The 17630-nt window shown below is 40.8% G+C and overlaps 1 protein-coding gene across 1 annotated transcript in view; it reads left to right on the plus strand.

Annotated features, from left to right (window-relative positions):
- The window catches only part of LOC139564351 (multidrug resistance-associated protein 1-like), a 44690-nt gene extending 29649 nt beyond the window's left edge, over window positions 1-15041 (plus strand). Inside the window, exons 23-31 of the mRNA XM_071387832.1 lie at window positions 489-641; window positions 2680-2879; window positions 7116-7242; window positions 7432-7533; window positions 10668-10814; window positions 12106-12264; window positions 12450-12616; window positions 13058-13252; window positions 14671-15041. Of these exons, the coding sequence (XP_071243933.1) occupies window positions 489-641; window positions 2680-2879; window positions 7116-7242; window positions 7432-7533; window positions 10668-10814; window positions 12106-12264; window positions 12450-12616; window positions 13058-13252; window positions 14671-14779 (1359 nt within the window). The 3' untranslated portion in view covers window positions 14780-15041. The remainder of the gene's footprint in view (window positions 1-488; window positions 642-2679; window positions 2880-7115; window positions 7243-7431; window positions 7534-10667; window positions 10815-12105; window positions 12265-12449; window positions 12617-13057; window positions 13253-14670) is intronic.
- Window positions 15042-17630: the final 2589 nt, after the last annotated feature.

A 17630-nucleotide genomic window follows, 5' to 3' on the forward strand; every position in this document is an offset into this window, starting at 1 on the left:
TGTGTAATAGTAGTTGTAATAGTAGTAGTAGTAATAATAGTAGTTGTAATAGTAGTAGTTGTTGTTGTAATTGTAGTAGTAGTAGTAGTAGTAGTTGTAATAGTAGTAGTAGTAGTAGTAGTTGTAATAGTAGTAGTAGTAGTATTAGTAGTAGTTGTAATAGTAGTAGTAGTAATAATAGTAGTTGTAATAGTAGTAGTTGTTGTTGTAATTGTAGTAGTAGTAGTAGTAGTAGTAGTTGTAGTAGTAGTAGTAGTAGTTGTAATAGTAGTAGTTGTAATAGTAGTAGTTGTAATTGTAGTAGTAGTTGTAATATTAGTAGTAGTTGTAATAGTAGTAGTAGTTGTAGTAGCTGTAATAGTAGTAGTAGTAGTAGTAGTAGTAGTAGTAGTAGTAGTAGTAGTAGTAGTAATAGTAGTAGTAGTGATAGTCGTCAAAGTACATGTAACTCGTATGCTAAATACCATGTATTGTAATAATTATTCTAGGTGGATGCCATTGATTGTATGATCCCTGATGGTCTGAAGATGATGCTGGGATACCTGTTCAAACTGCTAGAGGTCTGCATCATCGTTCTGGTGGCCATGCCCTTTGCTGGGGTGATTCTGCTGCCTCTCACACTGCTCTACGCATTCATACAGGTAGGTTTACAGTAGAGCTGGGTTCAAATACTACTTCATTCATACAGGTAGGATTACAGTAGAGCTGGGTTCGAATACTACTTCATTCATACAGGTAGGATTACAGTAGAGCTGGGTTCAAATACTATTTCATTCAAACAGGTAAGATTACAGTAGAGCTGGGTTCAAATACTATTTCATTCATACAGGTAGGATTACAGTAGAGCTGGAGTCAAATACTATTTCATTCATACAGGTAGGATTACAGTAGAGCTGGGGTCAAATACTATTTCATTCATACAGGTAGGATTACAGTAGAGCTGGGTTCAAATACTATTTCATTCATACAGGTAGGATTACAGTAGAGCTGGATTCAATACTGTTTCATTCATACAGGTAGTATTACAGTAGAGCTGGGTTCAAATACTACTTCATTCATACAGGTAGGATTACAGTAGAGCTGGGTTCAAATACTACTTCATTCATACAGGTAGGATTACAGTAGAGCTGGGTTCAAATACTATTTCATTCATACAGGTAAGGATTACAGTAGAGCTGGGTTCAAATACTACTTCATTCATACAGGTAGGATTACAGTAGAGCTGGGTTCAAATACTATTTCATTCATACAGGTAGAATTACAGTAGAGCTGGGGTCAAATACTATTTCATTCATACAGGTAGGATTACAGTAGAGCTGGGTTCAAATACTATTTCATTCATACAGGTAGGATTACAGTAGAGCTGGGTTCAAATACTATTTAATTCATACAGGTAGGATTACAGTAGAGCTGGGTTCAAATACTATTTCATTCATACAGGTAGGATTACAGTAGAGCTGGGTTCAAATACTATTTCATTCATACAGGTAGGATTACAGTAGAGCTGGGTTCAAATACTACTTCATTCATACAGGTAGGATTACAGTAGAGCTGGGTTCAAATACTATTTCATTCATACAGGTAGGATTACAGTAGAGCTGGGTTCAAATACTATTTCATTCATACAGGTAGGATTACAGTAGAGCTGGGTTCAAATACTATTTCATTCATACAGGTAGGATTACAGTAGAGCTGGGTTCAAATACTACTTCATTCATACAGGTAGGATTACAGTAGAGCTGGGTTCAAATACTATTTAATTCATACAGGTAGGATTACAGTAGAGCTGGGTTCAAATACTATTTCATTCATACAGGTAGGATTACAGTAGAGCTGGGTTCAAATACTATTTCATTCATACAGGTAGGATTACAGTAGAGCTGGGTTCAAATACTATTTCATTCATACAGGTAGGATTACAGTAGAGCTGGGTTCAAATACTATTTCATTCATACAGGTAGGATTACAGTAGAGCTGGGGTCAAATACTATTTCATTCATACAGGTAGGATTACAGTAGAGCTGGGTTCAAATACTATTTTATTCATACAGGTAGGATTACAGTAGAGCTGGGTTCAAATACTACTTCATTCATACAGGTAGGATTACAGTAGAGCTGGGTTCAAATATTATTTCATTCATACAGGTAGGATTACAGTAGAGCTGGGTTCAAATACTATTTCATTCATACAGGTAGGATTACAGTAGAGCTGGGTTCAAATACTATTTCATTCATACAGGTAGGATTACAGTAGAGCTGGGTTCAAATACTATTTCATTCATACAGGTAGGATTACAGTAGAGCTGGGTTCAAATACTATTTCATTCATACAGGTAGGATTACAGTAGAGCTGGGGTCAAATACTATTTCATTCATACAGGTAGGATTACAGTAGAGCTGGGTTCAAATACTATTTTATTCATACAGGTAGGATTACAGTAGAGCTGGGTTCAAATACTATTTCATTCATACAGGTAAGGATTACAGTAGAGCTGGGTTCAAATACTATTTCATTCATACAGGTAAGGATTACAGTAGAGCTGGGTTCAAATACTATTACTAAATACGAATACTAAATACTAGTACTACTTCAGGTTCTACACCTGCATTGCTTGCTGTTTGGGGTTTTAGGCTGCGTTTCTGTACAGCACTTTAAGATATCAGCCATCTTTCCTGTAGAGGTTTTACGTGGCTACATCGTGCCAGCTCCGTCGGCTAGAGGCAGTCAGTCGTTCTCCCATCTACACCCACTTCAATGAGACGGTCCAGGGGGCCAGTGTGATCAGGGCCTTCTCAGAGCAGGAACGCTTCATCCTGCAGGCTAACGGACGCATCGACCACAACCAGACAGCGTACTTCCCACGCTTCGTAGCCACCAGGTAGGTGTACTGTAATCTGGAGTGGTATGTATTATCTAACTAACTGCAGTACTGTAATCTGGTGTGGTATGTATTATCTAACTAACTGCAGTACTGTAATCTGGTGTGGTATGTATTATCTAACTAACTGCAGTACTGTAATCTGGAGTGGTATGTATTATCTAACTAACTGCAGTACTGTAATCTGGTGTGGTATGTATTATCTAACTAACTGTAATCTGGTGTGGTATGTATTATCTAACTAACGGCAGTACTGTAATCTGGTGTGGTATGTATTGTCTAACTAACGGCAGTACTGTAATCTGGTGTGATATGTATTATCTGACTAACGGCAGTAGTCACTGTAATCTGGTGTGGTATGTATTATCTAACTAACTGCAGTACTGTAATCTGATGTGGTATGTATTATCTAACTAACTGCAGTACTGTAATCTGGTGTGGTATGTATTATCTAACTAACTGCAGTACTGTAATCTGGTGTGGTATGTATTATCTATCTAACTGCAGTAGTCACTGTAATCTGATGTGGTATGTATTATCTAACTAACTGCAGTACTGTAATCTGGAGTGGTATGTATTATCTAACTAACTGCAGTACTGTAATCTGGTGTGGTATGTATTATCTAACTAACTGCAGTACTGTAATCTGGTGTGGTATGTATTATCTATCTAACTGCAGTACTGTAATCTGGTGTGGTATGTATTATCTAACTAACTGCAGTAGTCACTGTAATCTGGTGTGGTATGTATTATCTAACTAACTGCAGTACTGTAATCTGGGGTGGTATGTATTATCTAACTGCAGTAATCACTGTAATCTGGTGTGGTATGTATTATCTAACAGCAGTAATCACTGTAATCTGGTGTGGTATGTATTATCTAACTACCGGCAGTAGTCACTGTAATCTGGTGTGGTATGTATTATCTAACTAACTGCAGTAGTCACTGTAATCTGGTGTGGTATGTATTATCTAACTGCAGTAATCATTGTAATCTGGAGTGGTATGCATTATCTAACTAACTGCAGTACTGTAATCTGGTGTGGTATGTATTATCTAACTGCAGTAATCACTGTAATCTGGTGTGGTATGTATTATCTAACTAACTGCAGTACTGTAATCTGGTGTGGTATGTATTATCTAACTAACTGCAGTACTGTAATCTGGTGTGGTATGTATTGTCTAACTAACTGCAGTAGTCACTGTAATCTGGTGTGGTATGTATTGTCTAACTAACTGCAGTAGTCACAGTAATCTGGTGTGGTATGTATTATCTAACTGCAGTAATCACTGTAATCTGATGTGGTATGTATTATCTAACTAACTGCAGTAGTCACTGTAATCTGGTGTGGTATGTATTATCTAACTAACTGCAGTACTGTAATCTGGTGTGGTAGGTATTATCTAACTAACTGCAGTAGTCACTGTAATCTGGTGTGGTATGTATTATCTAACTAACTGCAGTAGTCACTGTAATCTGGTGTGGTATGTATTATCTAACTAACTGCAGTACTGTAATCTGGGGTGGTATGTATTATCTAACTAACGGCAGTACTGTAATCTGGTGTGGTATGTATTATCTAACTAACTGCAGTACTGTAATCTGGTGTGGTATGTATTATCTAACTAACGGCAGTACTGTAATCTGGTGTGGTATGTATAATCTAACTAACGACAGTACTGTAATCTGGTGTGGTATGTATTATCTAACTAACTCCAGTACTGTAATCTGGGGTGGTATGTATTGTCTAACTAACGGCAGTACTGTAATCTGGTGTGGTATGTATTATCTAACTAACTGCAGTAGTCACTGTAATCTGATGTGGTATGTATTATCTAACTAACTGCAGTAGTCACTATAATCTGATGTGGTATGTATTATCTAACTAACTGCAGTACTTTAATCTGGTGTGGTATGTATTATCTAACTAACTGCAGTACTGTAATCTGGTGTGGTATGTATTATCTAACTAACTGCAGTACTGTAATCTGGTGTGGTATGTATTATCTAACTAACTGCAGTACTGTAATCTGGTGTGGTATGTATTATCTAACTAACTGCAGTAGTCACTGTAATCTGATGTGGTATGTATTATCTAACTAACTGCAGTAGTCACTGTAATCTGATGTGGTATGTATTATCTAACTGCAGTAGTCACTATAATCTGATGTGGTATGTATTATCTAACTAACGGCAGTAGTCACTGTAATCTGGTGTGGTATGTATTATCTAACTGCAGTAGTCATTGTAATCTGGTGTGGTATGTATTATCTAACTGCAGTATTCACTGTAATCTGATGTGGTATGTATTATCTAACTGCAGTAGTCACTGTAATCTGGTGTGGTATGTATTATCTAACTGCAGTAGTCACTGTAATCTGATGTGGTATGTATTATCTAACTGCAGTATTCACTGTAATCTGGTGTGGTATGTATTATCTAACTAACTGCAGTAGTCACTGTAATCTGATGTGGTATGTATTATCTAACTAACTGCAGTAGTCACTGTAATCTGGAGTGGTATGTATTATCTAACTAACTGCAGTACTGTAATCTGGTGTGGTATGTATTATCTAACTAACTGCAGTAGTCACTGTAATCTGATGTGGTATGTATTATCTAACTAACTGCAGTAGTCACTGTAATCTGGAGTGGTATGTATTATCTAACTAACTGCAGTAGTCACTGTAATCTGGAGTGGTATGTATTATCTAACTAACTGCAGTACTGTAATCTGGAGTGGTATGTATTATCTAACTGCAGTATTCACTGTAATCTGGTGTGGTATGTATTATCTAACTAACTGCAGTACTGTAATCTGGTGTGGTATGTATTATCTAACTAACTGCAGTAGTCACTGTAATCTGATGTGGTATGTATTATCTAACTAACTGCAGTAGTCACTGTAATCTGGAGTGGTATGTATTATCTAACTAACTGCAGTACTGTAATCTGATGTGGTATGTATTATCTAACTGCAGTAGTCACTGTAATCTGGTGTGGTATGTATTATCTAACTGCAGTAGTCACTGTAATCTGATGTGGTATGTATTATCTAACTGCAGTATTCACTGTAATCTGGTGTGGTATGTATTATCTAACTAACTGCAGTAGTCACTGTAATCTGATGTGGTATGTATTATCTAACTAACTGCAGTAGTCACTGTAATCTGATGTGGTATGTATTATCTAACTAACTGCAGTAGTCACTGTAATCTGATGTGGTATGTATTATCTAACTAACTGCAGTAGTCACTGTAATCTGGAGTGGTATGTATTATCTAACTAACTGCAGTACTGTAATCTGATGTGGTATGTATTATCTAACTGCAGTAGTCACTGTAATCTGGTGTGGTATGTATTATCTAACTGCAGTAGTCACTGTAATCTGATGTGGTATGTATTATCTAACTGCAGTATTCACTGTAATCTGGTGTGGTATGTATTATCTAACTAACTGCAGTAGTCACTGTAATCTGATGTGGTATGTATTATCTAACTAACTGCAGTAGTCACTGTAATCTGATGTGGTATGTATTATCTAACTAACTGCAGTAGTCACTGTAATCTGGAGTGGTATGTATTATCTAACTAACTGCAGTACTGTAATCTGGTGTGGTATGTATTATCTAACTAACTGCAGTAGTCACTGTAATCTGGTGTGGTATGTATTATCTAACTAACTGCAGTACTGTAATCTGGAGTGGTATGTATTATCTAACTAACTGCAGTACTGTAATCTGGTGTGGTATGTATTATCTAACTGCAGTATTCACTGTAATCTGGAGTGGTATGTATTATCTAACTGCAGTACTGTAATCTGGTGTGGTATGTACTAAGCATCTCAGAGTAGGAGGGCTAATCTAGAACCTTCAACGGTTCTTCGGCTGTCCCGATAGGAGAACCCGCTGAAGAACCCTTTAAGGTTGCAGGTATAACCCTTTTGGGTTCCATGTAGAACCCTTTTTACAGATGGTTCTACCTGGAACTGAAAAAGGGTTCTACCTGGAACCCAAAAGGCGTTTCCCAATGGGGACAGACGAAAAGCCCTTTTGGAATCCTGTTTTCTATGAGTGTAGGATCAGTTCCCTTCCTGTCCATGGATTCTTCTTCATTGTGATCCAAACGGAAAAAGCTGATCCTAGATACTACTCTGATATGTTTGATACATAAGGCACCTGAGCTATGAACCCTGTGTCATCTTAACCCCTGACCTCTGTCCTGCGCTGTCTGCAGGTGGCTGGCGGTGAACCTAGAGTTCCTGGGGAATCTGTTGGTGCTGGCAGCAGCCACCTTGGCTGTGATGGGCAGAGACACACTGAGCCCTGGTATAGTAGGACTGGCTGTGTCACACTCACTACAGGTGTGTACGTACACACACACACACACACACACACACACACACACACACACACACACACACACACACACACACACACACACACACACACACACACACACACACACACACACACACACACACACACACACACACACACACACACACACACACACACACACACACAGCAGTAACCTGTGATGTAATGTGTAGGTGACAGGTATTCTGAGCTGGATCGTGAGGTCCTGGACTGATGTAGAGAACAACATTGTGTCTGTGGAGAGAGTTAAGGAGTACGCCGACACACCAAAGGAGGTGAGTGGCTGTAAAACTATACTATCCTACTATTCTAATATGTATCTACTCTACTGGTCAGGTGTAAACTATACTATCCTACCCCTCAAAGAGAGGATCTACTCTACTGGTCAGGTGTAAACTATACTATCCTACCCCTCAAAGAGAGTAGATACTTTACTGGTCAGGTGTAAACTATACTATCCTACCCCTCAAAGAGAGTAGATACTTTACTGGTCAGGTGTAAACTATACTATCCTACCCCTCATAGAGAGTAGATACTTTACTGGTCAGGTGTAAACTATACTATCCTACCCCTCATAGAGAGTAGATACTTTACTGGTCAGGTGTAAACTATACTATCCTACCCCTCATAGAGAGTAGATACTTTACTGGTCAGGTGTAAACTATACTATCTTACCCCTCAAAGAGAGTAGATACTTTACTGGTCAGGTGTAAACTATACTATCCTACCCCTCAAAGAGAGTAGATACTTTACTGGTCAGGTGTAAACTATACTATCTTACCCCTCAAAGAGAGTAGATACTTTACTGGTCAGGTGTAAACTATACTATCTTACCCCTCAAAGAGAGTAGATACTTTACTGGTCAGGTGTAAACTATACTATCTTACCCCTCAAAGAGAGTAGATACTTTACTGGTCAGGTGTAAACTATACTATCTTACCCCTCAAAGAGAGTAGATACTTTACTGGTCAGTGTCACGTTCCTGACCTATTTTTATGTTATTTTGATTATGTTTAGTTGGTCAGGGCGTGAGTTGGGGTGGGCATTGTATGTTGTGTGTGTTTTGGTTAGTCTATGGGTGTTGTATGTGTATGGGATAGAGTATTGTTAGGTTGTCTAGTTATGTCTATGGCTGCCTAGATTGGGTCTCAATCAGAGACAGCTGTCATTCATTTGTCTCTGATTGGGAGCCATATTTAAGGTAGCCATAGGCAGTAGGCTTTTGTGGGTAGTTGTCTTGTTTAACGTTTGTTGCTCGTCTGGGCACTTGCGTTATTTAGCTTCACGATCATTTGTTGTTTTGTTTGTTTGTAATAGTGTTTTCGTTTCATGTTCATCTTCGTTCGTTTAATTAAAAGAAGATGGCTTATTTTCCTCATGCTGCGTTTTGGTCCGTCTCTCCTCCACACGATCGTGACAGTCAGGTGTAAACTATACCCTCCTACCCCTCAAAGAGAGGATCTAGTTTACTGGTCAGGTGTAAACTATACTATCCTACCCCTCAAAGAGAGGATCTAGTTCACTGGTCAGCTGCCACTTGAAAATGTGATCTTTTAAAGAATGAAAGATTATTTATCTCAATGGGATAGTCTGTCAAGGTTGTGCGCTAGTGGTACGAAGTCAGGTGCAGAAGAGCAGTCAGTTGTGATCAGGCACACTTTATTTGGCAGAAGCACAAAAGACAGCGTCCAAAATCCTCCAGCCACAGGTAAAAGTAATTAAGCGCGAAAACACTCGCAAATATACAAATGTATGATAAATACATACAACGGGTCAGAATACGATACCCGGGGGAAAAACCAGTCTGGCGCATAACTAAACATGTAATAAAACAATTTCACACAAAGACATGGGGGGGGGGGGGGGGAACAGAGGAATAAATACATGCAGTGTGATTAGGGAATGTAAACCAGGTGTGCAGGGAACAAGACAAAACAAATGGAACAATGAAAAATGGAGCGGCGATGGCTAGGAAGCCGGTGACATCGACTGCCGAACGTCGCCCAAACAAGGAGAGGAGCCAACTTCGGCGGAAGTCGTGACTTAGTCGTAGTTTAAAAAAAGTTTTAATGAATGAAAATGTGTGTTTATTTCTAGCCACAATCTCACTGTTCTGTGCTCTCATTAACTGTCTGTGTTTCTGATGTAGTAAATGTCTTTAAATGAATAACAGCACCTTGTGTTGCAGTCCAACACTTGTTGCTGAGGTCTTGATGGGAGATGACATCACAGAGATCCAGTGTTCTAATATGTAATTCTATAGATGACATCACAGAGATCCAGTGTTCTAATATGTAATTCTATAGATGCCATCACAGAGATCCAGTGTTTTAATATGTAATTCTATAGATGCCATCACAGAGATCCAGTGTTTTAATATGTAATTCTATAGATGACATCACAGAGATCCAGTGTTCTAATATGTAATTCTATAGATGACATCACAGAGATCCAGTGTTTTAATATGTAATTCTATAGATGACATCACAGAGATCCAGTGTTTTAATATGTAATTCTATAGATGACATCACAGAGATCCAGTGTTCTAATATGTAATTCTATAGATGACATCACAGAGATCCAGTGTTTTAATATGTAATTCTATAGATGACATCACAGAGATCCAGTGTTCTAATATGTAATTCTATAGATGACATCACAGAGATCCAGTGTTTTAATATGTAATTCTATAGATGACATCACAGAGATCCAGTGTTTTAATATGTAATTCTATAGATGACATCACAGAGATCCAGTGTTCTAATATGTAATTCTATAGATGACATCACAGAGATCCAGTGTTTTAATATGTAATTATATAGATGCCATCACAGAGATCCAGTGTTTTAATATGTAATTCTATGGATGCCATCACAGAGATCCAGTGTTCTAATATGTAATTCTATAGATGACATCACAGAGATCCAGTGTTCTAATATGTAATTCTATAGATGACATCACAGAGATCCAGTGTTTTAATATGTAATTCTATGGATGCCATCACAGAGATCCAGTGTTCTAATATGTAATTCTATAGATGACATCACAGAGATCCAGTGTTCTAATATGTAATTCTATGGATGCCATCACAGAGATCCAGTGTTCTAATATGTAATTCTATAGATGACATTTACATTTTTACATTTTAAGTCATTTAGCAGACGCTCTTATCCAGAGCGACTTACAACATCACAGAGAGCCAGTGTTCTAATATGTAATTCTATAGATGACATCACAGAGATCCAGTGTTTTAATATGTAATTCTATGGATGCCATCACAGAGATCCAGTGTTTTAAAATGTAATTCTATAGATGCCATCACAGAGATCCCATTAAATGAATGTGTTTTAATATGTAATTCTATGGATGCCATCACCTGTCTCCCTCCTCTCCCTCCTCCCCTGCCCAGGCTCCATGGACCATAGAAGGCAGCATGCTCCCCCTGGCCTGGCCCACCCACGGTACCATAGAACTGGAGGAATACGGACTGCAGTACCGCAAAGGACTGGACTGGGCCCTGAAAGGAATTTCCCTCAGCATTCAGGAGAAAGAGAAGGTCGGGGGTAGAGATACTGTGTTTTAGGGAGATAATGGAGTAATAAGGTTGTTAGGATGATATGGGTATAGGACTGGACAGGAGAGAGATAAGGTAGGAGATAGAGATACTGTGTTATAGGGAGATAATGGAGGGTATAGGACTGGGCAGGAGAGAGATAAGGTAGGGGTTAGAGATACTGTGTTATAGGGAGATAATGGAGTAATGAGGTTGTTAGGATGATATGGATAAAGGACTGGACAGGAGAGAGATAAGGTAGGAGATAGATATACTGTGTTTTAGGGAGATAATGGAGTAATGAGGTTGTTAGGATGATATGTGTATAGGACTGGACAGGAGAGAGATACGGTAGGGGTTAGAGATACTGTGTTATAGGGAGATAATGGAGAGTATAGGACTGGACAGGAGAGAGATAAGGTAGGGGTTAGAGATACTGTGTTATAGGGAGATAATGGAGGGTATAGGACTGGACAGGAGAGAGATAAGGTAGGGGTTAGAGATACTGTGTTATAGGGAGATAATGGAGGGTATAGGACTGGACAGGAGAGAGATAAGGTAGGGGTTAGAGATACTGTGTTATAGGGAGATAATGGAGGATATAGGACTGGACAGGAGAGAGATAAGGTAGGGGTTAGAGATACTGTGTTATAGGGAGATAATGGAGGGTATAGGACTGGGCAGGAGAGAGATAAGGTAGGGGTTAGAGATACTGGTTTACCAGAGCACCCTATTCCCTAAATAGTGCACTACTTTTGACCAGGTCCTTTGGGAAGCATCCTCAGTTTGATGGTGTTATGGTGAGATAATGTTAGGTTTCATTCTTTCTAAACTCTCTCTCCCTCCCACTCTCTCCTTCTCTCTCTCTCTCCTCTCTCTCCCTCCCACTCTCTCCTTCTCTCTCCCTCCTCTCTCTCCCTCCTCTCTCTCCCTCCCACTCTCTCCTTCTCTCTCTCTCTCCTCCCCTCCCTCCCACTCGCTCCTTCTCTCTCTCTCTCCTCCTCTCTCCCACTCTCTCCTTCTCTCTCTCCCTCCCACTCTCTCCCTCCCACTCTCTCCTTCTCTCTCTCCCTCCCACTCTCTCCCTCCCACTCTCTCCTTCTCTCTCTCCCTCCTCTCTCTCCCTCCCACTCTCTCCTCCTCTCTCCCTTCCTCTCTCTCTCCCTCCTCTCTCTCCCTCCTCTCTCTCCCTCCCACTCTCTCCTTCTCTCTCTCCCTCCTCTCTCTCCCTCCCACTCTCTCCTTCTCTCTCTCCGTCCTCTCTCTCCCTCCTCTCTCTCCCTCCTCTCTCCAGGTTGGGATAGTGGGCAGGACTGGAGCAGGGAAGTCGTCCCTGGCATTGGGAATATTCCGGATTCTGGAAGCAGCGAAGGGAGAGATCTATATAGACGGGATAAACATCGCTCAGATCGGACTGCACGAGCTACGCTCCAGGATCACCATCATACCACAGGTAACACACACACACACATAATAAACACACACATATAATAATCACACACACCCCAGGTAAAAACACTTACTACAAGCCTTCTGTGATGTCCCTTAACATTGAGATAATTATGGTATGCTTGGCAATGTTCTCTCTCTCTCTCTCTTCTCCCCCCCCCCCCCTCTCTCTCTCCCTCCCCCCTCCAGGACCCAGTGCTGTTCTCTGGGTCTCTGAGGATGAATCTGGACCCCTTCGATGGCTACTCTGATGAGGAGGTGTGGAGAGCCCTGGAGCTCTCCCATCTCAAGAGCTTTGTGTCGGGCCTACCGGACAAACTCAACCACGAGTGTTCAGAGGGGGGAGAGAACCTCAGGTACACAAACCTCTGTATCCCTCTATTTAACTTTCCTATATCTGTTACTCTCTTTCTCCTCACCCCCCCTGATTCCTCCTTGTGATGTCATCTGGTCCTCTCTCTCTCATCCCTCTCTCCTTCTCATCTTAACTTTCTCATCTCTCTCTTCCCTCGCTTCTTCCCTCCTTCTTTCTCTCCTCTCATCCTCCGCTCTTCCCTCTCTCCTCATTTCTTACCTCTCTTCTCTTCCCTTTCTCCTCTCTTTGCACCTCCTTCCACCTCTCTCTCTCTCTCTCTCTCTCTCTCTCTCTCTCTCTCTCTCTCATTAACATAATATCTCTCTCTTCTCTCTCTCCCTCTCTCTCATTAACATCATCCCTCTCTCTCTCATTAACATCCTCCCTCTCTCTCATTAACATAATCTCTCTCCTCTTTTATAAACATCTCTCCTCTCTCCAGTCTGGGTCAGCGCCAGCTGGTGTGTCTGGCCCGAGCCCTCCTGAGGAAGACGAAGATCCTGGTTCTGGATGAGGCCACGGCTGCTGTGGACCTGGAGACAGACAACCTGATCCAGTCCACCATCAGAACCCAGTTTGATGACTGCACTGTCCTGACCATCGCACACAGACTCAATACTATCATGGACTACACCAGGTAATATACACACAGACTCAATACTATCATGGACTACACCAGGTAATATATACACAGACTCAATACTATCATGGACTACACCAGGTAATATATACATAGACTCAGTACTATCATGGACTACAACAGGTAATATAAACACAGACTCAGTACTATCATGGACTACACCAGGTAATATATACACAGACTCAATACTATCATGGACTACACCTGTTAATATATACACAGACTCAATACTATCATGGACTACACCAGGTAATATATACACAGACTCAATACTATCATGGACTACACCAGGTAATATATACACAGACTCAATACTATCATGGACTACACCAGGTAATATATACACAGACTCAATACTATCATGGACTACACCTGTTAATATATACACAGACTCAATACTATCATGGACTACACCAGGTAATATACACACAGACTCAATACTATCATGGACTACACCAGGTAATATATACACAGACTCAATACTATCATGGACTACACCAGGTAATATATACACAGACTCAATACTATCATGGACTACACCAGGTAATATACACACAGACTCAATACTATCATGGACTACACCAGGTAATATATACACAGACTCAATACTATCATGGACTAAACCAGGTAATATACACTTCTATACACTGCGTGTACAAAACATTAGGAACACCTTCCTAATATTGAGTTGCACCCCGTTTGCCCTCAGAACAGTCTCAATTCGTCAGGTCATGGACTCTACAAGGTGTTGAAAGCGTTCCACAGGGATCCTGGCCCATATTGGCCCAATACTTCTCACAGTGGTGTCCAGTTGTCTGGATGTCCTTTGGGTGGTGGACCATTCTTGATACACACGGGAAACTGTTGAGCGTGGAAAAACCCAGCAGCGTTGCAGTTCTTGACACAAACCGGTGCGCCTGGCACCTACTACCATACCCCGTTTCAAGGCACTTAGATATTTTGTCTTGCCCATTCACCCTCTGAATGGCACACATACACAATCCATGTCTCATTTGTCTCAAGGCAAAAAATCCTTCTTTAACCTGTCTCCTCCCCTTCCTCTACACTGATTGAAGTGGATTTAACAGGTAACATCAATAAGATATCATAGCTTTCACCTGGATTCACCTGGTCAGTCTATGTCATGGAAAGAACAGGTGTTCATAATGTTTTGTACACTCAGTGTATATATATATATATATATACATACACACATCAGAGTGACTGGTATCTCTCTCTACTTCTCTCTCCCTCTCTCTCTTCTTCCCTCTCTCCCTCTCTCCCCTCTCTCTCTCCCTCTCTTTCCCTCACTTCACTCTCTCTCTCTCCCTCTCTCTCCCTTCCTCCCTCTCTCTCCCTCTACTTCTCTCTCTACATCAACCTCTCTCTCTCTCCCTCCCTCTCCCTCTCTGCAGGGTGATAGTGATGGACCGAGGTCTGATCACAGAGATGGACTCTCCCTCCAACCTCATCTCAGAGAGAGGTCAGTTCTACCTGATGTGTAGGGAGGCTGGCCTGGTCTGAGCCCTCCCCAGCCAGGAGGCTCCTGAATCGGGTAAACCCAGCCACGTCACCCCTTCCCCACCACCAGGGCTGGAGGGGCCAGAAGTGATCAAACGGCCAGAGACACCAGGGGAGTAAATACTCTACTAAAGACAAAGAGCTACAGAAATAAAACTCCTTTCATTTAAAAAAATATATTTTGTGAAAGGATATGAGGAGTGAAGCTTGAAGACAGAAGAGGGATGAGGATGACGTAGGGCTGATGTGGGGATCGGATTGTGAGGGCTGATGTGGGGATCGGATTGTGAGGAGTGAAGCTTGAAGACAGAAGAGGGATGAGAATGACGTAGGGCTGATGTGGGGATCGGATTGTGTTTGAGGCTGTCTGTTTGCGTCCCAAATGCCGGCCGAATTATGGGCCATGGTCAAAAGTAGTGCACTTTGTAGGGAATAGGGTGCCATTGGGCCCTGGTATAAAGTAGTGCACTGTATAGGGAATAGGGTGCCATTTGGGACATTTACTTTGTGTAACCCTTCGTTGGACATTAAGCTTTTTGACTTTGAACTACTGGGACAGGATATGACATCATAGGATGCTACTGACCTCTCATGGCCTTGTGATGAGGCAGTATTATGTGACGGATGCACGAGGAGAAGAGGAGGAGAGGATGGAGGGATGAATGAATGAGAGGGGCGCTTGATAAACAGATGCTCAGCCAGGAAGTAAATTATCAGCAACACACATGTGCACATATACAGCATGCAACACACACACAAAACGCAACACACACACAAAACGCAAAACACACACAAAACGCAACACACACACAAAACGCAACACACACACACACACACACAAAACGCAACACACACACAAAACGCAACACACACACAAAACGCAACACACACACAAAACACAACACACACACAAAACACAAAACACAACACACACACAAAACACAAAACGCAACACACACACAAAACACAAAACGCAACACACACACAAAACGCAACACACACACAAAACTCAACACACACACAAAACACAACACACAACAGACACACAAAAAGCAATATGCAACACACACACAAAACACAACACGCAACACACATACAAAAAGCAATACGCAACACACACACACACCTTAAATGGTCCTGAAGGGGCTTCTAGACTGGTCACCAATCAGACCTGCTAGAGGTGGTAAAGGAGTTACTAAAACACCTGTTGTTAAGGGGAATGTGTTCTCAATAAAACACCTGTTGTTAAGGGGAATGTGTGTTCTCAATAAAACACCTGTTGTTAAGGGGAATATCTGTTCTCAGTAAAACACCTGTTGTTAAGGGGAATATCTGTTCTCAATAAAACACCTGTTGTTAAGGGGAATGTGTGTTCTCAATAAAACACCTGTTGTTAAGGGGAATGTGTTCTCAGTAAAACACCTGTTGTTAAGGGGAATGTGTTCTCAGTAAAACACCTGTTGTTAAGGGGAATGTGTTCTCAATAAAACACCTGTTGTTAAGGGGAATGTGTGTTCTCAGTAAAACACCTGTTGTTAAGGGGAATGTGTTCTCAGTAAAACACCTGTTGTTAAGGGGAATGTGTTCTCAATAAAACACCTGTTGTTAAGGGGAATGTGTGTTCTCAATAAAACACCTGTTGTTAAGGAGAATGTGTGTTCTCAATAAAACACCTGTTGTTAAGGGGAATGTCTGTTCTCAGTAAAACACCTGTTGTTAAGGGGAATGTGTGTTCTCAATAAAACACCTGTTGTTAAGGGGAATGTGTTCTCAGTAAAACACCTGTTGTTAAGGGGAATGTGTTCTCAGTAAAACACCTGTTGTTAAGGGGAATGTCTGTTCTCAGTAAAACACCTGTTGTTAAGGGGAATGTGTTCTCAGTAAAACACCTGTTGTTAAGGGGAATGTGTTCTCAATAAAACACCTGTTGTTAAGGGGAATGTGTTCTCAGTAAAACACCTGTTGTTAAGGGGAATGTGTGTTCTCAATAAAACACCTGTTGTTAAGGGGAATGTGTTCTCAGTAAAACACCTGTTGTTAAGGGGAATGTGTTCTCAGTAAAACACCTGTTGTTAAGGGGAATGTGTTCTCAGTAAAACACCTGTTGTTAAGGGTAATGTGTTCTCAGTAAAACACCTGTTGTTAAGGGGAATGTGTTCTCAGTAAAACACCTGTTGTTAAGGGGAATGTGTGTTCTCAATAAAACACCTGTTGTTAAGGGGAATGTGTTCTCAATAAAACACCTGTTGTTAAGGGGAATGTGTGTTCTCAATAAAACACCTGTTGTTAAGGGGAATGTGTTCTCAGTAAAACACCTGTTGTTAAGGGGAATGTGTGTTCTCAATAAAATACCTGTTGTTAAGGGGAATGTGTGTTCTCAGTAAAACACCTGTTGTTAAGGGGAATGTGTGTTCTCAATAAAACACCTGTTGTTAAGGGGAATGTGTGTTCTCAATAAAACACCTGTTGTTAAGGGTAATGTGTTCTCAGTAAAACACCTGTTGTTAAGGGGAATGTGTTCTCAGTAAAACACCTGTTGTTAAGGGTAATGTGTTCTCAGTAAAACACCTGTTGTTAAGGGGAATGTGTTCTCAGTAAAACACCTGTTGTTAAGGGTAATGTGTTCTCAGTAAAACACCTGTTGTTAAGGGGAATGTCTGTTCTCAGTAAAACACCTGTTGTTAAGGGGAATGTGTGTTCTCAGTAAAACACCTGTTGTTAAGGGGAATGTGTGTTCTCAATAAAATACCTGTTGTTAAGGGGAATGTGTGTTCTCAATAAAATACCTGTTGTTAAGGGGAATGTGTGTTCTCAATAAAATACCTGTTGTTAAGGGTAATGTGTTCTCAGTAAA

Source organism: Salvelinus alpinus, chromosome 1 (assembly GCF_045679555.1).
Source record: "Salvelinus alpinus chromosome 1, SLU_Salpinus.1, whole genome shotgun sequence".
Taxonomy (NCBI): Eukaryota; Metazoa; Chordata; class Actinopteri; order Salmoniformes; family Salmonidae; genus Salvelinus; species Salvelinus alpinus.